Consider the following 26,012-nt stretch of genomic DNA (forward strand, 5'->3'; position numbering starts at 1 on the left):
GCACCACTCCCTAGACAGTGGGCAACTCTGTCCCCTGCTGCGACAGAATTCTCCAGTGTCTAGATTACCAGTGTCAATATCAGTGTATGGGCATTACTTCCGTAACTGTATCAGTGCGCTAATCCCTCTGATACGAGCATTAGAACATCCCAGTTTTGCGAGAGTGTTAACTGGGCACAGGGCATGAGCATTCTTGCAAAATGTTATGGATGTTCTGCTTGCCAGACTAGAGCCCTCATTGAAAGTTTGTGGGATGCGCTGGGATAATGTGTGGTATCTATAATTGAAAGACTACTGAACAGGCACGTGCTTATTCAGGCTCTACTACCGGATGGGACAGCATGCCACAAAACGTCATCTGCGACTTAGTGCAAAGTGTGCGTCATTGACATATAACTGCGTCCGACAGTGGCCATGCAGTCGTCTAGCTCGTGACTTTCCCAGTAGACCCCCCTGTTGATGACAAACGTTAATCATAATGAATTTATCTGTGTCATGTCTCTTCAATAAAACTTTGGTGCCCCTGTTACACACAAGACTTTTCCCGAGGTTAACTGTGAATTTGTTCCAATTATAAGACAATTTTCTTTCGATGCACAGTATATTTAATTGACACCAGGATTTCATTGAGGCGCAACATACTGTAGGTAGGCACCTTGTTTTAAGCAGACATGTGTTGTACACAGCTTATATTGCACAGATGTGCCTCGTTTTCAGTCTGAAAGGGAGAATCAACATTTTGTTCTTAAAAAATACTAAAACGATGTTCCATGCTTTGTTATAAAAGCAGTATTAAAGCACTCTTTTCTCTGTAAATTTTCTCAGTAAATAACCCTGCACTGATGCAGCACCTTTTATGCTGAGATCAGTCAACGTGCCTGCACACAGTCCTTTAAGCTACTGGTTTGTTCTTCACTGGGAATCTGAATGTGATGTTTGTTCCATACATATGCCTTTCCCAATCTACACGCTCTGTGATTATTCCAATCTGTCACCTAGGGACTTCTTCCTTTTCAGTTCTTTTGCTGTTGAAGCACTGTTAGTTTTGTACCTGAAAGCAATCTGTTTTTCTCTCATATATATTACTTTATATTTGTGTACACATTTTTCTTCTTGTTATTTCTCATAATATTTGCATTATGAATCATTTAAAAATATTTTTGAGACTGATTTGCTTGCTTTCAGGATGAGTGTTTTTATCTTCTTGTTTATTTCCTGCAACTGCCGATTTTCAAAAGCCATTTTAACATTTTGCGGTGTTACTTTCTCTTTGGGGAAAACAAAAAGTTTATAGCAGTAAGTTGAATGGGAAAAAGTATCTTATTCTTCCTACCTTTTCCGTAACTTGTAGTGATACATTTTTGAATACTACTCAATTTGAACTAAACACAGTACATTTTCAGTTTGATATATCCTCTATGCAATGCACTTGCACTTTTCTGCTGAATAAAAGTCTGAAACTCCATTTATAAAGTAGAAAAAATAAAAATAAGATTAGAGGTTTTATTGTATTGTAAAATTTAAAAGTACTCCTAGAGGCTTTCGTTGGCTGTACTTAATAACCGGGACTTGTTGTTATGCTGTAAATGTGCTTTTATTTTTTCTTAGAAAAAGTATGTCCGCCAATGTTTACATATCAGTCTAGATTTAGTTATACTTTTGCACAATGAACTCCCAACAGTCTAAGTTGTTCATAAGTAGCACATTGTTTAGAGACATAACGTACTCTGTTTTGTTTCTTTTCTCATCTGAACTGTGACAAAATCACAGTTATATTGATGTGCTCTCCATATGAATTCTGCAACGTATCAACTAATAGCTGGTTTAATTTAGCTATTGATAGTCCTACTTTCAGAACTTAGTAACCCAGTATTCTGTAGCTCATGTCTGCAGTGTTCTGCAACTGTCTTTTTCTAATCTGCATAAAGTTGCATGTATCTGTACACATCATTCCCAGTCTGAAGCAAAAATGTTAATGCATGCTGTTGTCTTTTCCAGGCTTGAGTATTGTAATTCGGTGCTTTCTTCAATGCTTCAGTGCCTTGAGTGGTGTATCCAGACATGTTCTTAGCAAGTTTCTGCATGTTCAGAACCATTTAGCCAAAACTAAAATGCCTGAGCACGTATTACCTGTTTTAGTGTCCTTGAACTGGCTCCATGTGGGTTTCTGAATAAGATGCAAAATATTGCCGCTTACCTTGAAGCGCTTTCTATGGCTCCTGAATCCATTAGTGAGCTGCTGTTTCTTGTTTTTTGGACCCTGGTGTTCTTTCAGTTCTCAATATGCTCTGTTGCTCTAATATGGTGGAATGAGCTCACCGATTAATGTGATTTTGTGTGTCGAGACCCATGATGAGCTGTACTCCGACTGTTGCGTTTTCAAGTCGGCCACTGGAAGGAATCTCTTTGGGCACAAAAATGCCTTTGGTGTGGAATGAGAGAAACATTACACAATACATTGGTCATAGTCCTTGATCCAGTAGGTATTCTGTTCCTTCAGTTAAAGTGGCATGAAGCTGAGATGGCAATATCCAGGTCTTGCTGAAGCCAGTTTTTTCAACTGACTCGAGCCCAATAGGAAATCTCACCAGGGCAATCGACAGGAGACAACTGCGATCTCCACACTTTGCTAGCTGGCTGCAGTTGCACAGGGAGGGCAGGAGAACATTTCACAGCAGTCTGTCCAGAGGCAGATATGGTCTGTGTGTTAATGCTCACATAAAAATCATATGCCAGCAGCCATATCACTGCAACTCACAACCGGCAACCCACTGAAGCTAAGCAGGTGTGAGCCTGGTCAGTACCTGGATGGGAGACCTCCTGGGAAAAACTAAGGCTGCTGCTGGAAGAGGTGTTAGTGGTGCCAGCAGGGGGCGCTCATCCTGCAGTCCATGTGGGTCCTAATGCCCCAGTGTAGTGACGGGGACACTATACTGTAAACAGGTGCCGTCCTTCGGATGAGATGTAAAACCGAGGTCCTGACTCTCTGTGGTAATTAAAAATTCCAGGGTGTTTCTCGAAAAGTTTAGGGGTGTAACCCCGGCGTCCTGGCCATTGGCCCTTACCAATCATGGCCTAATAATCCCCCTCTCTGAACTGGCTTCATCACTCTGCTCTCCTCCCCACTGAGAGCTGATGTGTGGTGAGCGTTCTGGCGCACTATGGCTGCCGTTGCATCATCCAGGTGGATGCTGCACATTGGAGGTGGTGGAGGGGAGTCCCCATTACCTGTAAAGCACTTTGAGTTTAGTGTCCAGACAAGTGCTATATAAGTGTAAGCAATAATAATAATAATAATTATTATTATTATTACCCAATATTAAATCTAGAATATGTTCATGTTGGTCCTGAAGACATATCTATATGTTCTTACTGTATGTGTTTTAGGATATCAGTTTAAGGTTTTTGATTGAACTCTTCAGACCTGAGTGTTTTCTTTGGTGCTTTAGTATGTCTTACTCATGAAAACAATCACACCCAATAAAAATATGCTGTGTACCGTTTTTATGTACCAGCACAGAAGCTTGTCTATAAAAGATTGTTGTTTTAACATTTTCTTCCCTTGTCCAACACCTTGAGTTTGAGTATTTTTTGGAAACTGAAAATAACATACCATAAAATTACAGTTTACACACCTGAAGAAGGCTCCACGGCCGAAACGTTGTGTTCTCTTTCTTCTTTTTTTCAGCATGGATATACCTATTACTTGTTCCTTATAAAATTACAGTGTCAGTTTTCTAATTTTAAATTTAATTATATACGTATATATATATATTTCGTGGTTTGTTTTTGGTTTTTCTGGACATTTTACAAAAGACGGGCTCTGATATGTAGCTGGCTTTACAGGGCATTGTCAGTGCACAGAACTCCAGTCGAGTGGATAACGAGAACTCAGGTCAGTTTAAAACTTTTGTCTAAAAGGCCTCTGTGGAGCTGAGCTGTCAGCTGTAGAATGTGGTTCTGAGTTAAACCACTGATGTTGCTGGAATTGCACAGAGACAATGTCTTAACCGTTTGAATTAAATGCCCTGAGATTTATGTGCTTTTTTGCTGGCCTTTCCAACTCTAATTCCTATTTCAAAGGTCATCTTATGATGACTTCTCAGTGTTATTAGTTGCGTATTGGCAGTTTTCATTTTCATACAAATAATATTATTAAATAATTTTCATTTTTCCCCCCACTGAAAACCAAAACTAAGAAGACCAAGGAAGTTCACTTGTGTCATTAAGCCCCTCAGTGCCATTTTGCTTTGATACCTCTTTGTAGCTCTGACTTCTGGAAATGGGCGAAACAAAACCTGATTTTTTTTTGGGGGGCATATCTATAAACGATCAACTGATGCATCGGCACATTTTCATTTTTTTACCCCAGCGGTGACCGCAAGCCAGTAATTATGCAAAACAGTGAGCACGTTGGATGAATGTTAAGCATTGGTATTATTTGCATGCATTGAAGTTCTAACCGTTTCATCCAATTCAAAGCAGTGAAGCCGGAGCCTATACTGGCAAGCAAAGGGTTCAAGACGGGGTATCGATAGATAAGACTTTATTGATCCCAAAAGGAAATTGATGGTATAGCCTAAATGGAACGCAGACCATTGCCATAGACACACACACATTCACACCAGGGCCAGTTTTCCCAGAAGCCAAGAAACCTACCAGCATGTCTTTGGACTGTGGGAGGAAACCAGAGCGCCTGGAGGAAACCCACACAAAAGTGTTTCATTTTGTTGAATTATAAGTGATATATACTGTATATATATATATTCAGTGTGAGTATTCACATTTTGATGGCTAATTTACAAAAATTAAAAACCACATGTACATTACTTATAATTACTTGTAATTCAATAAAATGAGACATTATTGGAAGAGGGTGAAAACTTTTGCAAGGCACTGTATATGAAGGATAAAATGTGCAGCAAACCAAATGAAGCCAGTTATTCTCTGGTTCTCTAAAACATTTTAGCATGCCATATAATAATAAAAGTAAACCAGCGGAAAAAACAAAACGTGACCCAACAAGACACCTTTCAGAAAAATAATAGGGATGTTCTAACTTTTGATAATGAAGTTAACTTCCGAACATCTAACTTGACAAAACCAAGAGCCCTGTTGGTCACCTGGATTCCGTGAGAAGCGAAAGAGATGAAGCTCTTCAGTAAGATTGGTGAAGATGTCTGAGACGCGTTACTTTTCCTCAGAGAACAGTGCCAGTGGAAACGGTACTAGTGGACTCGTCCTAAGGCATCAGAATTTCATAAAGCTAATGATCTGTTCTTCCGTAGATTTCACCGAATAACACTGAAAGAATGAATCGTTTTTAAACAGATTTGTAAGAATGAGAGGGTTTTCGAAGAAGCGTGTTTTGGACTTTCATCTTCTCCTGGTATGTTTGAGTCTGTGTGTAAAATTCACTTCATGTCTCTCTTTCCGCAGCTCCACAGGTGCTCTTGTGTTATCTAGGAGCACCTTCGTCAGAGAGGAGAGCCTGACTGTTTAATGTGCTTTTTTGGTCTTAGTTACGTGATGCTGCACTGAAATTAAGATTTTTCCTGATATCTTATGCTTGTTTAATTTAAGAATCCTATTCACATGTATTTTAATATGTATTTGAAAATAGAGCATTCGTTAAAACGGTAGCTCAATTATACCCTTTCAATTCTTGTTTAGAGAGTTAAAACGACAGCAGCTGAGAGGAGTGAAAAATAAAGATGGAAGAATGAGCCACACAGCTGGAGCTCGTATTAGAGGTGGAAGGTCACTCGTCTAACAGAAATAGTTATGTGTATATATCGCTCGTTTTACAGAGTTCTTGTCAGTAAAGTGCCTGTTTAGTACGTTATGAGTGTATTTTGTCTTCCCTCCCCCTGAGGAATGTCATCGACTTCTTCCTTGATAAACAGCTGAGTTAAATATCCAGGTAATATATCAGATATTTCCCTTTCAGCAGCTTCACCTTTACCATTTCTATATCTCACATACTTGATGGGTTTATCTATTTATCTATGGGTTTATCTGATCTATTTGCCGTTGTTATACTGTTAAAACATCTTTCATTGTTAATTGAAGCCTCCATTGCAGTTTTCACATCACTCCCTGGCCTTTCTAAAAACCTTTATTATCCATGGTTGCAATTAATTATACTCAATTTCTTTAACTGGATCTGGTTTTTTATTCGTTTATACAGTGGTTTCTTTCATTTGGTATTTTTGTTCGTTTTGAAATACATTGAAAATGCAATGAATTATATTAGACCCAGAAGCATTCTCTTGTGTTATTTAATGTGTTTATAGCCTTTGAATTCCTTATTCATGTGATGAATTTAGGCTGTTCTACTCCTGTTAAAGTCTTCGTAGTGTTTTTGTTTTCTCAAAAACGAAAGCTGTACATTTTCAAAATATATTTCAAAGTATTCAGTATTATGACCACAGTTCATAATAGTTCTCTCACTTGCATTCCTTACTCTTGAATTGTTTAAAAGTTTATACCAATACAGGTATTTCCAATAGTACTTGTTCTGACAGTGTATTTTAATTAACATTGATATTTTGTTTTCTTTATATCTTGTTTGCTTTAAAGTAGTTCATTATGTAAGAAGTACAGCGTTGTTTTAAATACATGGAACTGTTAATGAGGTAAAAACATTTTTAATAAGCTTTTTTCAATAATGCACTTTCAGTCAATGGTAAATGCTAAAGATGACTAAGGAACACAGTGCTTGTGTATATCAGTAACTATGGAAACAGAGTCATGACTGTAAAGGAGGTGAGAGGATCCTTGATAAATATCACTGGGTTTTTATAAAGTTATGGAGCTTCACACTAGATTTAAAAATAAATCTCTCAGAACCTTTGAAAGCCACAAAATAATAGCCCTGTAATGCATTTTTATGTATAATTATGAGACACGGACCTGACTCACTTACAGTCACTTGAGGTAACATGAAATTGAGTTAAAAGGTAGAGATGTCAAACTTTAACATTAGTAAATGTGTAACATATTTTTGAGGATAACTAATTAAACAGTTGATTGATTTAATGTTAAAATAGATATAGTCCAGGTACTTGGAAATGGAATTAATTGAAATAATTTATGCCAGCACCTCTACAATCAGGGAAGGAACTGAAAGTTCTAGCAGACCTTTTCTCTTAGTCATGGGATCGTGCTGCAAAGAATGTCATTACTTTTTTTAAAAACTGGAGTGGGTTTGTTAATATCTACATTTTTATTTATGTATGTGTATAACCTGCACATTTGAAACGTTTTTTCATCAATACTATACATCCACTTAATTTGGAATGAAGAAAAGTATAAAGTCCTTCTTTTAAAGATGTACAGTATTTGGAATCTCTTGCAGCAGATTAGCTTATACATGTTTGAAACATATTTGATAGAACCTTGATATATTTGGAAACTAAAATTTAAGTTTCATCTTAGGGCAGTTTGTTAACGTTTTAGTTTCTAAAAAGTCTATTGATGGTAAATAAACTCTCTACTGTTTTCTGCTTTTGCTTTACTTATATTTGGACTTTTTGGCTACAGTCTTTTATTTCCCCCCAACCCTATTTTCGAAGCATTTCACCCTGGAGCCAGAGCCTATCCCAGCAAGCAACAGGCTCAGGGCATTGCACACCCTGGGCAGGACGCCAGTCCGTCGCAAGGTACACAGACACAAAGACACACAAACTCACGCCAGGGCCCATTTTCAGTTCACCTGCAAGTATGCCCTGGGACTGTGGGAGGAAACTAGAGCACCAACAGGCAACCCACACATACAAACTCCACACGGACAGCACCCCAGGAATTGAACCCAGGGCCCCCAGATCTGAGAGGCGCCAATGCTAACCACTTTCCATTTTGGCACCATTTTAATTGTACGTTTCACAGTTATTTAGTTGGCTTATCACTGGCCATTTCTAAGCAGACATATTGATACCTGTGTCTTCTTCTACTAAGCAAAGCAGTTATCAGCTGTTTTTGTCCCGCGATATGTGACACAGCTTCATTGTATACCGAGTTTCAGGTGTTTGGCGAGATGTTTTGCACCTTGAGACAGTCGATAGGACGTGGAGAAAAAGAGAGATGAGAGATGTCCATTTCTCTCTTGTGTTAAGATATACAGTGCCTTGCGAAAGTATTCGGCCCCCTTGAACTTTTCAACCTTTTGCCACATTTCAGGCTTCAAACATAAAGATATAAATTTTTTATTTTATGTGAAGAATCACCAACAAGTGGGACACAATTGTGAAGTGGAACGAAATCTATTGGATTTTTGAAACTTTTTTAACTAATAAAAAAATGAAAAGTGGGGCGTGCAAAATTATTCGGCCCCTTTACTTTCAGTGCAGCAAACTCACTCCAGAAGTTCAGCGAGGATCTCTGAATGATCCAATGTTGTCCTAAATGACTGATGGTGATAAATAGAATCCACCCGTGTGTAATCAAGTCTCTGTATAAATGCACCTGCTCTGTGATAGTCTCAAGGTTCTGTTGAAAGCGCAGAGAGCATCATGAAGACCAAGGAACACACCAGGCAGGTCCGTAATACTGTTGTGGAGAAGTTTAAAGCCGGATTTGGATACAAAAAGATTTCCCAAGCTTCAAACATCCCAAGGAGCACTGTGCAAGCGATCATCTTGAAATGGAAGGAGTATCAGACCACTGCAAATCTACCAAGACCTGGCCGTCCCTCTAAACTTTCAGCTCAGACAAGGAGAAGACTGATCAGAGATGCAGCCAAGAGGCCCATGATCACTCTGGATGAACTGCAGAGAACTACAGCTGAGGTGGGAGAGTCTGTCCATAGGACAACAATCAGTCTTACACTGCACAAATCTGGCCTTTATGGAAGAGTGGCAAGAAGAAAGCCATTTCTCAAAGATATCCATAAAAAGTCTCGTCTAAAGTTTGCCACAAGCCACCTGGGAGACACCCCAAACATGTGGAAGAAGGTGCTCTGGTCAGATGAAACCAAAATCGAACTTTTTGCCCACAATGCAAAACGATATGTTTGGCGTAAAAGCAACACAGCTCATCACCCTCAACACACCATCCCCACTGTCAAACATGGTGGTGGCAGCATCATGGTTTGGGCCTGCTTTTCTTCAGCAGGGACAGGGAAGATGGTTAAAATTGAGGGGAAGATGGATGCAGCCAAATACAGGACCATTCTGGATGAAAACCTGTTGGAGTCTGCAAAAGACCTGAAACTGGGATGGAGATTTATCTTCCAACAAGACAATGATCCCAAACATACAGCAAAATCTACAAAGGAATGGTTCACAAATAAACGTATCCAGGTGTTTGAATGGCCAAGTCAAAGTCCAGACCTGAATCCAATCGAGAATCTGTGGAAAGAGCTGAAAACTGCTGTTCACAAACGCTCTCCATCCAACCTCACTGAGCTCGAGCTGTTTTGCAAGGAAGAATGGGCAAGAATTTCAGTCTCTCGATGTGCAAAACTGATAGAGACATACCCCAAGCGACTTGCAGCTGTAATCGCAGCAAAAGGTGGCTCTACAAAGTATTAACGCAAGGGGGCCGAATAATTTTGCACGCCCCACTTTTCATTTTTTTATTAGTTAAAAAAGTTTCAAAAATCCAATAGATTTCGTTCCACTTCACAATTGTGTCCCACTTGTTGGTGATTCTTCACATAAAATAAAAAATTTATATCTTTATGTTTGAAGCCTGAAATGTGGCAAAAGGTTGAAAAGTTCAAGGGGGCCGAATACTTTCGCAAGGCACTGTACAGTATACAGAATTCCTGTTGTAAATTAATTTACTCTTGAAAGGGGTTTGCATTATCATCTTGTTACCAGACAATCCAAGAACAGTAAATGCTGATTAAATTAATAGTATTAAGCACATCAAATATTATCACCATCATGTGTTTTCATATGATCACATTTCCAGGGCAGTGTTGAAATGCAGAAATTCAACAGCTGTGTTTGTCCTGTGGAAGTGTGGCTGTATGGTTATTTAGAAAACACATTCCTGAATAGCATAATGTAGGCTTTAACTTATAATACATAAGGTTCTGCAATGGTACCCTTTGCTCCTCAGATTTAGCATATAGAGATAACATGTTTTTGTAAAGCAGTCCCATGACATTGTGTTGTGACCATGTGAAAGGCCCAATTGAAACTGGAAAATGCCTGAGCATTGACGACAGATTAAACTGCTGCAGTGACACATCTGCAGTTCGTTCAATCCAGTGCAAGATAGTAGCAAGAAGGCCACAGACCAGACTTCAACCTCCACGCACTGGGGTGTTCTGTGCGCTGTCCAGCCACATCTTCCTGAAGACTCTTAACCTTGCCTTTCTCTTGCCATTTTTTTTTTCTGTATTTCTTTATTTTTTAAATTTGCATTGCAATTTTTTTCCAGTATTGTACTAGGGGGATTGTGATAGAATGCATGAAAATGACAAGCTGATGCCTCCCCCCAAAATAAGAATGTGTGAAAAAGTATGTATATTTTGCCATTCAGTTTACAATTGGAGAATAGAAACAGCCTTGACGACTGTCATTGAGATCTCTGTGTAAAACTAGTTTGACTTCTGCAGCACTTTTCAATTCCAAACATTTGTGTTTCACTGTTTCATTCTGGTGTGTTTACAGATAGAACGGTTCTGATTACACAGTACAGCACTGTTAGTGTTAAATCTACATAATGTGACTAGATTAAGCGTTAGTGAAACATGCTGAGGTAAGGAGATGGGATTGCCACCCTTCAGGTTTCTTTCTGTTTAATGCTGGGTGGTGTGAAGCTCAACTAGGAGAAGATTTGTTGACAACAAATTGGTGATTATAAGTGTGGAAGCAAAGTGAACATACGTCAGTATAATTGGATTTAGTTTGCGGGACTATACAAGTATGGATCTAAATATATCCATGCGCTTGTTATGTCTGGGCTTGCGTCTTTGAGGTTGGAGGTTGTAAGAAATAATTCAGGGGAAGTACGCCTTTCGTTTTACAATTCCTGGGCATCTTTTTTTTTTTTTTTACAAACGTAGTCTTAGATTTCAGTGTTTTACCTCAAAGACACCGAGCTCCATGAGCTCTGGCCTGGGCTGGGTGCCGCACGCATGTTTCAAGATTGGTTGTGAATGGCTGGGAGGATGTTGGTATTCAGCGTGCACGTTCGTGCAGGGGGTAGCGTGGGTGCCTCACAGCGCTGGGGCCCTGCTTTCAATTCCCGGGGTGCTGACTGGGTGGAGTTTGCGCGCTCTCCCTGGGTTTGCGTGGGTTTCCTGCCGTTCTTCCGGTTTCCTCCTACAGTCCAAGGACATATGGATTGGTTAATTGGCTTCTGTAAAACTGACCCTGGAGCGAGTGTGTGCATGTTTGTGTCTGTGTGTGTGCGTGCTGTGATGGACTGGCGTCCCATCACTTGCCAGGATAGGCTCTGGCTCCAACGTGACCCTGTAGGGGATAAAGCGGTTTAGAAAGTAGATGGATGTTCGTGCAGCGTGATCATTCCATAGATTTTGTTTAATTTCTTAAAAAAAAAAAATGAATGCGTGCAAGTAGTAATAATGAGAGCTTTGCTTCTAAGCTCATTCCAAAGTAGTAAGATCATTTCAAAAGTTCTGGGACCCTGGGACAGTTGTTGTTAAATTGATTATGCATAAAAGAAGAGGGTAAAATGTATCATGGGACTCAAGAAATCGCCTTAACCCAAAAATTTGATTTTACAGTTGATTTTGTGTGTATTAGTGTGACAATATGTAGATGTATGTTGTATTATTTTTATATTGGCAAACAGCACAGCCATTTGGAACAGATTTTGTGGCTGTTTTTACAGATGCAGAGTTGGAGAACAATTTAAATTGCTTGTAGGGTAAAGGATAAAGAATGCGAATAATTCCCAGACGTGACAGTACACTTATTCTGCGTTTTCTACAGTAGCTGTAATAGTACTACTAGTATTACTGTTCAATTAGTAATTAGTATTGCCATTGAATAATAGTACTACTGTTTAATAGTACACTATGTAATAGTAATAATAGTAAAATAGCAGTAATTATACTACTAGTGGGCAATGTAAATTGTAATATAATATTTAAATTTTAAATGTAATGCAGCATATTAAAATTACAGTAATATAATAAATTATACTGTAACAAGCACTGCGGCAGTGTACTGCACAAGTACATTCAATAGACAAGAACAGATGTTATAATCTGCCCATGGGCTCTAACTCAGTGGTGGGTTAAGGAACACCTTAGCCGTAAGTTCCCCAAAGCATAAGACCATGATGACATAACTCAGCATCTGCACACATATTAAATCCTGACAGGACTTCATGTACTGTAGGTTTTGTGGTACTATGTACACTCGAGGCCTGCTGAGGACATTTTTCCTCAAACAATATTCTGACTTTAAACTAGTGTGTAAGGGGGACATTCCTTAGAAACTCAAATCTAGATACTGCATTCTCCCCAGTACCTTGCCCCCACCTCTAAAAAAAATGTTCAGGGTATCAGAAACTAAAAAAAAAAAGGTTTAGTAAAGGGGTGAGAGCCTCATGAAATGTGTCAAATGTTTTTGCCAGATGTAGAATCTTGCTCTGGCCCCTACCCCCACCACATCTCCAGAAATATTTGGAGATTCATAAATTTCAGGATTTTTGTTCTTTCCACGGCACTGTGACCATTACTGTACACATAAGAGGACCGTGTTCAGCCCCTCTTGCTCGTTTGTTTGACGTTGGCTTACTGATTGAGGAGTCGCATCCGGTAATTTCCTCAAGATATTGTGTGGGTTTCAACAATACAGGTCGGTTGTTGTTGTTTCTGCAGACACCCGTGCCGCTTCTCAAAGAAGTGCCAACTGTTTTTAATCTTAAATGCACCTGCGCTTAATTTCCCTGAGTGTCCTCAATTGTTAATTACATAGCTCAGTTTGAAGCACTTGCAGTACAGTAGTTGGCTTTGTTCATTCCTGTTCCAGATTGTGAACACTTGAATCAGATCTCTCGTGTATAAGAGTGAGGAGTTTGTTGTGATGAAAATGTTATTTTTAACTTCTGTACAGCAGTCCTTTAAAGTCACAAATCATTCAGGCTATGGTATAATTCCTTAATCAGCAATATCATGACATACCCTGAGGACATATTTACAGTGTTAATAATAAGTCCTTATCCACTGTTTTGTAATACCCTACAGTATTTTGAAAGGATACAAAGTAGAAGAGTTTTCCAGTGCCCTTAGAAAATCCACATATTAGTAGATAAAATAGAAGGTACACTTTGGCACAGCTTGATCACATTAGGCACACTGTTTTTATAAAACTATTTTTTTCATCATGACACCATGTTTTGTAATCATCACTGTGTCTGCCTTCGGCATTTGTAGGATAACACAAAGAGTCATCTTCAATTCTTTTAATCTTCTGCAATCCTGAGTTTCTTGCATGTTGTGTACTATATGCACCAGCTGTATACTCGGTGTCTGTTCACACGTCGTTTCACATTGAGATCAAATGAATTATACTGGAGTGGCACATCACCTTCAACCAATTTAACATTTTCAAATCAAATAAGCAAAGAATTGGTCTTTTTCTCCCCCTGCGATAATTGTACGGTGATGAAGGAAAACTCCCTTTTATTTACTGAAAAAACAAATGGATGTTTTAAAAGTTAGAGAAAAATAAATGGCTGAAAAACAGATTTCTCAGAAGCTGTCACTCCACATGGTGACACTGAAACTTCCACCTACTTCCCATCTGCCTTACACAGCCGATGTTGCTGATCCAGCGGGAGGTTTCCTTTTTAAAGCAGCCTTATTTAAATTCACCAAGATGTCCTGACATTTTCAAGATCCTAACAGCTGCAGTTGGTGCAATTTCAAATTCCGTTTAATCTCGGGAGCTCGTCGGGAGACGATTCTGACAGGAAACAAAATAATTCTTCTGAATTTTAATTTAAATTCTACTAAGTACAGCCACTAAATGCACTTTTGTGATCACTAGTCAGAAATTAAATACAGCTCTCGCTGCTTTTATCTTTATGTATTTCCATCCTCTTTTGTCTGGGTTTGAACCCATAATGTCAAAGCACAAAATATGTCTTCATTCACCATTATGCTATTAGATGTACTCAAAGCCAGTGCTCACAAGCAATTACAGGCCAATGCTTTTTTTTTTTTTACAGCCGGGTCCTAAATTATTTAAACTATCACTGATTTGATTAGATAATGATGATCAGACTGCACGCCAGATATTTCCCTGAAGTAACTGGTTATATGGTTATGTCTTTGAAGCAGTCCCTACAAAGGAAACAGTTTTTCTCTGTGTGTGCAACTGAAATAAGAACATAATGATTACAAATGAGATGAAAGGTCATTTAGCCTGTTTAGTTGTCAGTAGTTCATTGATCCATGGATCTCATCCAATTGTTTCTTGAAGGAAGCCAGGGTATCAGCTTCAACAGCAAGGCTGGGTACCTTGTTCAATGCTCTCACAAAATGCACACCTGCATGCCCAGTGGCTAAAACATTTCAACTTCGGTTCTCTTTCTAAAGCAAAATTGCAGCTTTTACTGAAGTCTTAGCTTTTTTCTAGAGCCATCGACTGGAATCAGTTTCTCTTGCCCTTGTCCATATTTAAAAAAAATAAATCTTGGGTACCCTTCAGAATAGCAGTGCCTTTTAACCAAATTGTTTGTATTATGTTTTGTTGTCATTATTGTTATTAATTGTAGTAGCAAATTCCCTGGAGAGTTTTGAAATGGGAATTCTCTGCTGTCCAAGGTCCAGTCACTTCAAACTGTAATGCAAAATCTTAGTAGATATCATGCTGTCAATTAGCTTGAATCTAAAATTCAACCTCTGTGCTAGAATATGAGATAATTACTATCCTCTGTTGATCTCTTACGCATCTATGAGATGATCACCCCCGGCAACAAGAGCTGGATGCATCATCTAAAGGAGATGAATCCATTTGTTACACAAGGATATAGGCATTACGTTAATAAAACGTTCTTCTACTTTAACTAGATTTTCACCAGGCATTTGTGAGTTAACTTAGTTATGCAGACCTGTGATAGAATGCTTATTCCAAAACACCACACAGAAGCATTAGTGGTTAATTATTTGTCACTGCCCACGTTTGTAACTGTGAATTCCCAAAACAGTCCTAAAAACTGCTAGAACTTGGTTGTGCAGAAAATACGTGTGGTGTGCTTTTAACACGTCTGTACAGAGGGAAGGGATTTTTCACACCTCTTTCATCTACCTTAGGTTTCATTAAACTGGCGGCCTCTTGAGGTGCAGAATCTTGTGATGTGGTTTAAGTCAGACCGTATATACCGAAAGACATGAAGAATACAGCACATGACGATTGAAACATACCTGTAGGACTTGTTGCGTTTTAAATGTTTCACAGGTCCTTTCTGACACATCCTGTTTGTACCTTTTTTTATGTTGTGAGGCAGAAGAGGCAGGAGGAGGTGTTGATGTGGCTGTTTTGGGTGTGCGCAACTTCTTTAAGGCTGATTGCAGTAGCTCTTCCCTGACCTCTAATGACAGAACACAGAGCTGTGAGGTCCAGGACCTGTCCTTTCTCCACAGCTGAACCAGGGGTCACGGAGCTCCTAATGGCCCACATTTGTTTGGTTTGTAAATACATGAAGTTCTCTCTTCTGGAGATGAAAAAGATTTTGTCCTGTTTGAATATTAAACCTTAAAGCAACTTCACGTAAACACCTAACAAGGAGAAAACGTCCAGTCTGTTTAGTGAATACAGGATTTAGATAAAACAGTTGTGCACTTGAAAGCTAGGTAGATGTAACTTCATTTTATATTATACCTACATTTTGAAATGAGTTAAATTAAATACAAAGCAATGTATAAATACTATGAATACAGCACATAAGGCAAGAATGTTTACAACCCTAAAAAATGCAGTTACTGAATTGCAGAAAACTTTCATATTCACCTTAACTTACTCTCAAATTAGACTAGTACATTATACTTATACTTTGTTTTATTCCAGGTCATGCTGTAGAAAGTCTCTGCTATGATCGCTAACATAGTGTTGTATATGCAGAAAATTAGTAGCTTAAGAACGGTTATAAATGAGAAGATGACATTCGGAGCATTTGCATGTTTGCTTGCTAACAGCTGAGTGGTTCAGGAATGTCATCCAACAAATTCTTCAGTGTTATCTAGGTTATCATCTTCGGCATCTTGGCTGCGTTTGCTTGTTTCAGTCTCACACAACCCTGGATAATTACAGTGTTTGAAAGTGCATCACCTGCAATTGCACTTTTAACACCAACAATAATAATTCCTTGCATTCATAAAGGTGTTCTTCATCTGAGAGAATCCCAGACAGCTTTCCATACAGGAGAAGACCTGTGTCCCTGGTCATCACCCACCTGAAGTGCAGTACAAAGCTGACTACAGAGCAGAGCAGCAGAACTCTGCTGAGAAGTTGCTTCACTAAATGAATCAAGGAGGCTGTATTGTACAGGCCCAGAGTGGAATTTAGCCAGGACAGGAGGGATCTGGGGATCTTGGGATCTGTAAAGACTGAGCAGTCAATAACTTGGTTTAATACTATATAACGTTGGAAGGAGTGCTTCTCTTATAACTCAGCTTCTCTCATACCATACTGTGACACTGGTCTGGAAATTCGGGTCCAGAAGGAAGAGCACCACCTAGTGGTCCACTCAAACTAACAAGCAGGAGCCTTGTTTTCCATAGATCCCATTTCAATACTGACCAAACCTAGCCTTGCTCAGCTTCTAACCTGCAGTACAAGATCAGGTGACAAGGCAGTTGCGCTGCTGCTGCACTTGAAACAGACATTGAAGGTGCTGTTACCACTTTCTCACACCTCTCATTGCTTACAAGACCTAATACGAGTACCCTGCGCTGTGCTAGACAAATACGAACATACAAACTGTGTCCAGCTCATAACAACAGGGGAATTAAGGGCAACAACACATAGAATATAGCTGCAATTAGTGAACAAGGACAACTTGGCGATGTGCTGTGCTGTGGCCTAGCTGCCAACAGGTTCTTCTCTATGTCTTGATCAAGGCTGGTAGAACAGCTTTTAATCGTGTTTGTTTTATTAGTCATGAAATACTATTGTTTCTATCAATATTTGTTTAATATCGCCTTATGCATAGTTTAAATGACTGTATTTATTTTGTTTGGGAGGAGAATTAGAAATGGATAGGTAATATGCTTCTTTCTTGAAGAAGTCAGTGGAAAACTCTACAATACCTTATGTACCTTATAGAAGATGAAAATATCTTATTATGTCTTACGTCATTGAAAATTTATTTTGAATTGAAACGTGTGCGCATAGGACAGCCATTAGGCAGGTGGTTACCTAACCATCCATCCAGGGATGGAGTGGTGGCTCTGGGGCTAAGGATCTGCGCCTGTGGCTGGAAGGTTGCCGGTTCAAATCCTGTGGATGGCAGAGGAATCCTACTCTGTTGGGCCCCTGAGCAAGGCCCTTAACCCCAGCTGCTCTAGGGGCACCATATAAATGGCTGACCCTGTGCTCTCTCCCTGTGTGTCTCATGGAGAGCAAGCTGGGGTATGTGAAAAGACAAATTCCTAATGCAAGAATTTGTGTATGGCAAATAAAATGACCTTCTCTTATCAATTTTCTCAATCAGAAAGACCTTGCCGTTTATTCCAGGTAAGGACTGGGGTTGTCCTTGGCTTAGCCTAGGGGCATTGCTCACAAGGTGGCGCTGAACCATCATCGCAGAGTGCGAACACACAGATACATGGAGGATTGCGAGTTGTCAGTTAAGTCTTCTGGAGAACACACAACATCTGGCACAAATCCATGTATACACAGGTAGGCCAGCTGCAAGAAAGCACCTTGAAGAAAACCAGGTGGCCACAGGGAGATTATGTGTCAACTCCACACAGAAGGCACCCTGGTCTGGACTTGAACTCGAGACCCAACAGCTGTGCGACAGCATTGCTAACTGGCCTGCTTTAACTAAACACTTACAGTAAAATATATATATTTTTTTTACTTACAGTAAAATATGCTTAGCTATTATACGGCCCTGGAGTACACCTGTTCCTAGTATCATTTGCTCCAAATTGGGACTCTTAATTAAACCTTTATCTGAATGAGTAATTTGTCTGAATGAGTAATTTACTTAGGTAAGATCTATATAATGCTTTTGAGAGATTTAAACACAAAGCAGTTGGACTTTTCAAGGTAACTCTAAGGTGTTCTAAGTGAATATGAATGTATGAATTCTTGGAGGACCTGAAAACAACTAAAAGGGTATCATTTATAGATCTGATTTTCAGAGAGTCAGAGCTTTGCGATCCGCAGGAAATCGTTTTGTATTAAGACTGCCAGGGTGGGTGTGGGGAGGTTGGTCCCTACTCTGATTGGAAAGCCAAAGCAATATCACTGAGTGGGAAGATTAATATTTAATCTACATCCCAAAATGTTTCAAGTAGTAGTTAACTACAGTAGATTTTACAAGAGATAATAAAATACAGTTACTGTATGCCTTCCATCTAAAATAATCATACATTTTGATGAACTCTGGGTTGGACTGCTGTTATAGCCATTGTGGGCCACATAAGCAGTCTTTTATACAGTTTCACACTTTCATTTTTTCTGTCTCGTACTTGTTAATCAAACACTGATTTTCTGATTTTGGGAGTTTTTATCTCTGATGCTCTCCGTAGGACTAAGTGATGGTACCGTGGTGCAGTTATCCTCCACGGACGTAGGTGTTAGGTGTGCCCAGTGAGCTATTTTTTCTGCTGTCTTCAGGGATATCTTTAGGGAGTACAGCACCAGGGCCCTCTGACCTGCCCTGACTGTAAAGCTAGAAATGGTTAAAGTGCAGACACATGCCGCTGGAAGTTCCATGTCACTCTGGGTCACAGTCAGGCTGGGACCACTGCCCCTGATGCCCCCTGGCTTCCTGACTCTTGGATGCCTTCATGGCCTTGTCAATGAAATGACCCATTCTTCTCTCTGGGTGCAGTGACAGCAGGCAGCTCTTGCTGAGCCTGCCTTGCTACACTTCGCATGCAAGACTGTTAACAGGCTCGCAGCTTCTTATTCCAGTCTTCCTCACACACAACATTCACTTGTGTTATTCATTTTCCGAAACATCATACCGCCCAAATTAACTGGATTCTATCAGCCTTCTCTGTTTTGCCAAATAATTAATTACCACCTCTTTGCCATCACTTCAAGGTCTTGTCAGCTGAAGCTTTGAATGTCTGAGGCTGCTTGATTTGTGTCACTGTAAAGTTTAAAAGTCCTGAAGCAATGTGTTCCTACGGTCATCAGTGGGTACAGTGCAGACTGTGGAAACTGACGTTTACAGTTTCCACATCGGGTGGGGCTTTTTCAAATTTTCAAACAATATATAGAAAGCACTTTTGTTTTAATGCCATGCTACTCATTCCTTAGAAATCTTTTTGTGATGTGTATTTTTTTAAGACTAATGATTTTACTTTTTCGATGTTTGAGGTTGCTTGTTGTCTTTAGAATCCTAAATGCCAGTAACACTATACACACGGCTGGCTTCTAACTTCGGTAGTTTTTCATCTATAGAATATGTAGATTGCAATAATGGAAAAAACAGATGTTGCAGTGGATGCTTAAACAGTTAAGGACTCACAATGCATCTTGTTCTTCCCTAACAGGAGGGGGTGGGCTCCTGAATGGAGTATTGTATTATCAGGAGGCACAAGTTTCTTTTCCTTTGTAACTAATTCTGAACTGGCTACACAGATGTTATGCAAGTTGGTATAATATTATACAGGATGTTATAAAAAACGTGAAGTTGCATTTTTAGCATATGAAATGTGTTTTGACAGAGCACGACTATAGATGTTTATATATTCCCTTGTAGAATTTTGTAATTGGAATTTAGAAAAGTCCGGCCTCACTGAAAAATGAAGCAGGTCGTGTAAAGCAAAAACATTGTCTAGTTCTAAGGGCACAAGAGAGCTGCCCTCAACAGAATGTTTGGCCAGCTCTGGTCCTACAGAAAGCCCATGCGCCATGCTCCATTGAAGATGCTGACCAGGTTTTGTGGAGCTTTTAATAAAATAAGGATTAATATTCTTTCAGAACTGGGAGCAGCTCTTGAATAATTCAGGCAAGGTGTTGTGTTGATGAGTATGGCAGATGTTGTTTTTTAAAGGAATGAGCATCATGTGACTGTTCGTTCTGGTGCCTTCTGCATTGATCCTGACAAGGGGCAGTTGGTTGCTGTCCATAAAACCTGTCAGTTAATAGCTGCAGCCTGTAATTACATTTCTTTAATGGTAAAGACATGACTTGCATTAACCATAGAGTTTAGCTGTTGCACTTCATGCATTGCATGACGTAAGCATTCATGTGTATTTCAGACTAGACCATTGTGCTGCCATTTGTGCGGCAGGCTAGGTCAAAGGGCAGAGAACGATGACTGAAAGAGACTGTGCATACAGATACATGCCAGCAGGTTTCTTTCTAAACTGGGTGGTGACTTGTCGTCTCTATTAGTTTAGGGGCCTATATGGTGCGATTAACACACAGAATACAGCTGATGTCACCTCCTCCGCTCTCATTGTAAAGGGAAAGAAACTGTACAGCTGGGTAGTTGATTCAGAGACTACACAATATGTGTCTGTACTATATATAGACACACATGCATACAGTGTCTAATTCAATATATATATGGATTATTTGCAATTTTATAGTTATGCTTTTAGTATGCTCATCTCTCATTAAGCAGCCACTTTACTTACAGGTACTCTGTAAAATGAGCGATTCATACACATGCCTGTTTTTGTTAGATGAGTGAACGTCTCCCGCTAAGACGAGCTAAGTAATATAGTAAAATCGATATCACCAGTCTTACTTTTAGAGTAATGGGTTTTATTCAGTCTTTGCACAAGACTTATCTAACGTAATGGACATTTTTTGTTGAGTAGGAAATGTGATTAGTTCATGTCATATTTATTGCTCACGCGTAGTATAGAGATTGTGCACATTTTATTCCTCTACATATCTGCTTCACAATCCGTTTCAACCTAACAGCTTGCATAAAAAAGGAGTATTGTTAAATTCTGCTGGTGGCGACATATTCTTAGGAATTTATCATGCCCACTATTCACATAGCTCAGAAAGTACCTAAACTCAACTGATTTATGTCCATTTCTGAGCACTTGGAAGCAATTGGAGACTTGTATTTTAGTGGGATTTAATGTGGCTTTTATGAGCTTCCACCTCTGAGTAGAAATCTTGGGACCAATCATGCTGGTATCGTAAGAAATGAGTGTGACAGTGTATTTTTTGGAAACATCCACCATTACAAATAAACTCCCCATCCAACCACCCACCCACCCACTTCATTCCTTTTTTTTTTTCAGGAAAAGGGATCTTATTCCTCAGCGATTGTACAGTATTGTAACGCGTGCTCTTACTGTAAGCACAGCTGCTTGTTACGCATGAATTTACTATACAAGTGCACCCCTGGAAGTAAACAACAGAGCACGGTGTCGTCAGTGAAGCTCTTTCACGTCGGTAAAATGTGACATTTCTTTCCTGTTTCTCCCCTGTAGGTCAGTTCAAGCTGCTGGAACAGGACCGAGATGTAAAGGAACCAGTGCAATACTTCAACAGTGTGGAGGAGGTGGCCAAGGCCTTTCCTGAGCGGGTTTATGTCATGGAGGAAATAACATTCAACGTTAAGGTTAGGATGAAGAACCAATATTTGCGAGCGCCTATGAAAGATGCGTGTTGAAGGCCTCAAATCAGAGTGCATTTTTTTTAAACAAAAGGATTTTTATTTCTTGGTTGATTTATCTTGGGACCAATGGTGCCAAAGTGTCAATGGGACATATACCGAAACTCAGTGTTTGGCAACAGTTCCACTTACAGAAACAGCACTCAGCTTACTGGTGTGTGTGGCTGTTTATTCCTCTTCGGTCTGTGCAAGAATTGCTGCAAAAATTACAGTTTGAACTTAAATCAACACATTTCTTGTTCTTAGACCTGAGTTCTTGTCATGCTAAACACAAACAGGACCATTGGCCATGGCCCATATAAGATAAGATTATAAGATCATTTTATTGGCCAGATACAATTTCTTGTATTAGGAATGTGTCTTTTCACAGACCCCAGCTTGCTCTCCATGAGACACACAGACAGGGAGAGAAGCTGGGGGTCAGAGCACAGGGTCAGCCATTGTACAGCACCCCTGGAGCAGGTGGGGTGAAGGACCTTGCTCAGGGGCCCAATGGAGTAGGATTCCTCTGCCGGCCACAGGATACGAACCGGCAACCTTCCAGCCACAAGGCGCAGATCCTGAGCCACAGAGCCACTGCACCGCACTTTTTAAATTTTTTATTTATTTATAAAATTTATGGTGAATATTCTTAGTGAAATTATGTCCATACTGTATATGTTGTTTTAATTCCCCTTTCTACTCGGTTATTCAACCCAGTGATTTCAGTATGGTAGGTTTCTCATGATTGCAACCGTTTGTGTTGGTGTTCATTTGAAAGAGTTATACATTTCCTTCATCTTGAATAAGAAAAAAAGAAAAACTATTTTCTAGGAATAACAGTCGCCCTCTCTGAGGATGTGGCCGCTCCCAGCCAGACTACTTAACTGTTGTGAAATGAGGGAGACCTGTTTATAAATGTTTTAAACAGCGCTCTTCGAACATTTACCCTTGTCATTGATTTGACTTCCTGTGCTCCTATGCGCTTGTTCTCAGCCTGTTGCAGCCGTTCCTGGTGTCCACAACTAAATGTCTATTTTCTCTGGTTCATCTACACTATGGCCCTAATTTTAGAAACCTTTCGATTTCAAATATTTAGTAGGTGCTGTATATCCCTGGGGTGGCATGGTGGGGGCAGTGGTCAGCGTTGCTGCCTTGTGTTGCTATGGCCCTAGATTCAATTCATGGGTTTCCTCCCAAAGACCAAAGACATACTGGTACTGTAGGTTAATGGGCTTCTGGGAGTGAGAGTGTGTCTGTGTTTTTATCAGTAAGTGCCCTGTGATGGACTTGTGCCCATCGCTTGCTGGGATAGGCTCCGACTCCCCTGCGACCCTGAATTAGCCGGTCATAAAGCCGTTATAAAATAGATGGGAGACTTGATGTGTGATCCTGCTTTGGGGGGAACCTGGAGCACACAGGAAGGCCATACAAACTCCACACCGACAGCACCCCAGGTCTGAAATTGAACCAAGAGCTCCAGTGCTCCAAGGCAGCAATGCTGACCACTGCGTGACCTCAATGAGTGCAAGGCACTTGTTAACTGTAGGATTTGGAAAGTCATTTGTGATTGGTAATTGGTAAGAATCAACGAATGAAGTGACAACTGTTTGATGTCCAGGCCTATGTAAGAGAGTCTGTTCGTGATTTTCTGTGAGATATCTTTTACACAGCTGAAGTCTTGAGAGCTGCATGTGTTCGTCTCACCCTGTTTCTGATGGGAGTTTAAATAAAGCTGAAAATGCTATGAGTGGCGAATTATTTTTTATCTCTAAAAAGAAGGTTGTGCGTTACCAGCAGGGGGCTGTCTTCAGTTTCATTGCCGTGTTTTGTAAGCACTGTAAATGTGCAGTTCTGATTTCATGCTCATGTCCTTCAGCTACTACTTGTTTTCTGTGGTTTACTCAACCACAAAATCTGAAACGGTTCATTTTTAAAAGACTTCATTTTATCTTGATATTGTATAATAGTATGTCAATGTGTTATTTCTTATTAACGTTCCATACTTTAAGATCTAATTTTCGGTAGAATCCTCAGTAATCTTTCTTCTTTAAATATTTCATATATGGCTCATGTTTAACTGCCTCATGTTAGCTTTTTTGTTAAGGATTGGCTCTGATATGTCTTTGTACCAAACATGCAAGTATTTTGTGCTCTTAAAGTTCCGAAGTGGCTATACCTAGAAATCAGAGAGGAATATCTGTTTCATTTGCATGTTACGTCATGCACTTTGCACTTTGTGGAAGTCAATTCGATGGGATTATATAATCTTACATAATGTGTGTTAACTTCCAGAGCAGCCTCACATTCAAACACACAAGATATAAATACGTTCCAGTCAAAGCTGCATGTTCACCATTCTCCATATCCTAATTCAGATGCATAATATGAAGCAGTCAGAATGATATTTGCATTCGTATCTTTAAATACAAATTTACTCTACAACAATCAGTGTATATACTCTGTAATACTGTACATTTCTTTAAATAAAGCTACATTGCTTTCACTGTTCTTATTTATTTAATGGAGTAGAGAATTACTTGAAAACAGATTTGGCTTTCTTACAGCGATCAGCTTTTTAAAGCTTTTCTAGAGCTTTTGTTGTCACCACTCTTTAGAAGTTGCTGCGCATGAACATGTAGTGATATGTTTAGTTGTACTAGTTGCTTTATTAAAAAAATTCATTTGCACAAAGTAGATAATTCTAGGTTAGTACACCTTCAGCCTTACACCTTAATGATAATAATCCTTACACTGCTTTAAATGTTTAATTTCAAATGTTTTAAGAGCTTGGCATGAGGTTTCAGTATCTGTTCTGTGAAATGAGGAAACATTATTCATTGAAAGCAAAGAGTTTGAGTTACTGGGTTTATTGTAGGCAGCAGCTTTCTTTCAGTTCCTTCCCGTTGTCAGAGGCACTAACCCTTTGGAACTGTTTGTGTAGCAGACGAGGCTGCTTCGTGTTGAAATGTGAAATTGCTGTCCCATGTTTGTAGACATCAGTACATGCAGTAATATGTCTTGTGACTTTGCTTGGTGTCTGCTTTAAAAATTTAACTTGAGACTCCTCAGACCATGGAATACCATCACAGAATGTAACGAGGCATGACTGGTCATGGTCTGACATCATTTTATCACTTCTCTTGAGGGAAGACTTACTGTACATCTTAGTGACTTCGTACCTGGTTCCACTGGCCCTTCTGTGATTCAGGTGACCTTGTACTGGATAGTTTTCTTGTGAAGGGGTGTTCCTGAATTGTCTGTTTTGTTTTCTGGCTTGTTCTACAGGTCTTCCACAAGTTGTTGAGGCCTTTTTGAGAGCCCATTTCAGAGATGGTTTATGTGGCCGTGATAGATCTGAACAGTCTTTGCTGTATCTGTTCGGTCGTATTATATAAAAATTAACTTTGTGGTACTTCTACAAATCTCTTTGATGTCCTTTATGGTCAGTTTAACTGGGTTTGCAAAGTTTTTTATGCCATTTACTCTTGTCCCATGTGAAGGCTTTTTGTTTGTTGTTAGAAACTTTTTGGCACGGAATCAAGTTTTGGCACTGCTTATGTAACAATTGGGAAACTAAAGTATGTGTCTCCAGTTTTTGGTGAGGTGCTGTGTCTGCATGTGTTGGCTCCTGAGGAACAAGTGATAGAAAGGAGAAATACATTTTTTTCCTTTTGTTGTGTAGTGCCTTCTTCAGGTGTGTGTAGGTTGATGATTACAGATTACAGGAACACCATACTGTACAACTATTACTACACTGTATGTACAGTAAATGTGCTACTCTGATTAGGTGAAAAGATTTATTTGTGATTTTTCCTGTATTAATTATGTATCCTAAAAATAGTTTTGTAAAACAAATACCGTATATATAGCATTACAGAATTTTCTAAGAACATTTAAGGGATCTCATTCATATTGACCTCTCCACACACAGCTTAATCATTTATTTCAAAACAGAACATTTAATTTTTCTAAAATCTTCTTACACATTTAACACCACAAATACAGGTCTGTGGTGTTTGTAGGTGTGATTGGGTTATCTTTTTAAATACAGTATTTAAAATAAAAATTGCCAAATTAGCTTTTGCCCAGGTGAAACAAAATGGTGGATCATTCTAGAACTATTGAAATTACACAGAGCCAAGCCTCCATTTAGGTTGTAAACTGACACCAGACCTTTTTGAAAAGAGTGTTTTATGGACACTTTTATACTGGGCAGTTAGATCTTATTGGTTACCTTGAAACTGGACTGTAAGGGCACATTAAACTGA

At 39.4% G+C, this 26,012-nt stretch overlaps 1 protein-coding gene across 1 annotated transcript in view; it reads left to right on the forward strand.

Moving 5' to 3' along the window:
• The window catches only part of garem1 (GRB2 associated regulator of MAPK1 subtype 1), a 72,997-nt gene that overhangs the window by 34,427 nt on the left and 12,558 nt on the right, over positions 1-26,012 (forward strand). The window contains exon 3 of the mRNA XM_088642516.1: positions 21,578-21,708. Coding sequence (XP_088498642.1) covers positions 21,578-21,708 — 131 coding nt within the window. The remainder of the gene's footprint in view (positions 1-21,577; positions 21,709-26,012) is intronic.

This window comes from Lepisosteus platostomus, chromosome 8 (assembly GCF_059453375.1).
Source record: "Lepisosteus platostomus isolate fLepPlt1 chromosome 8, fLepPlt1.hap1, whole genome shotgun sequence".
Lineage (NCBI taxonomy): Eukaryota > Metazoa > Chordata > Actinopteri > Semionotiformes > Lepisosteidae > Lepisosteus > Lepisosteus platostomus.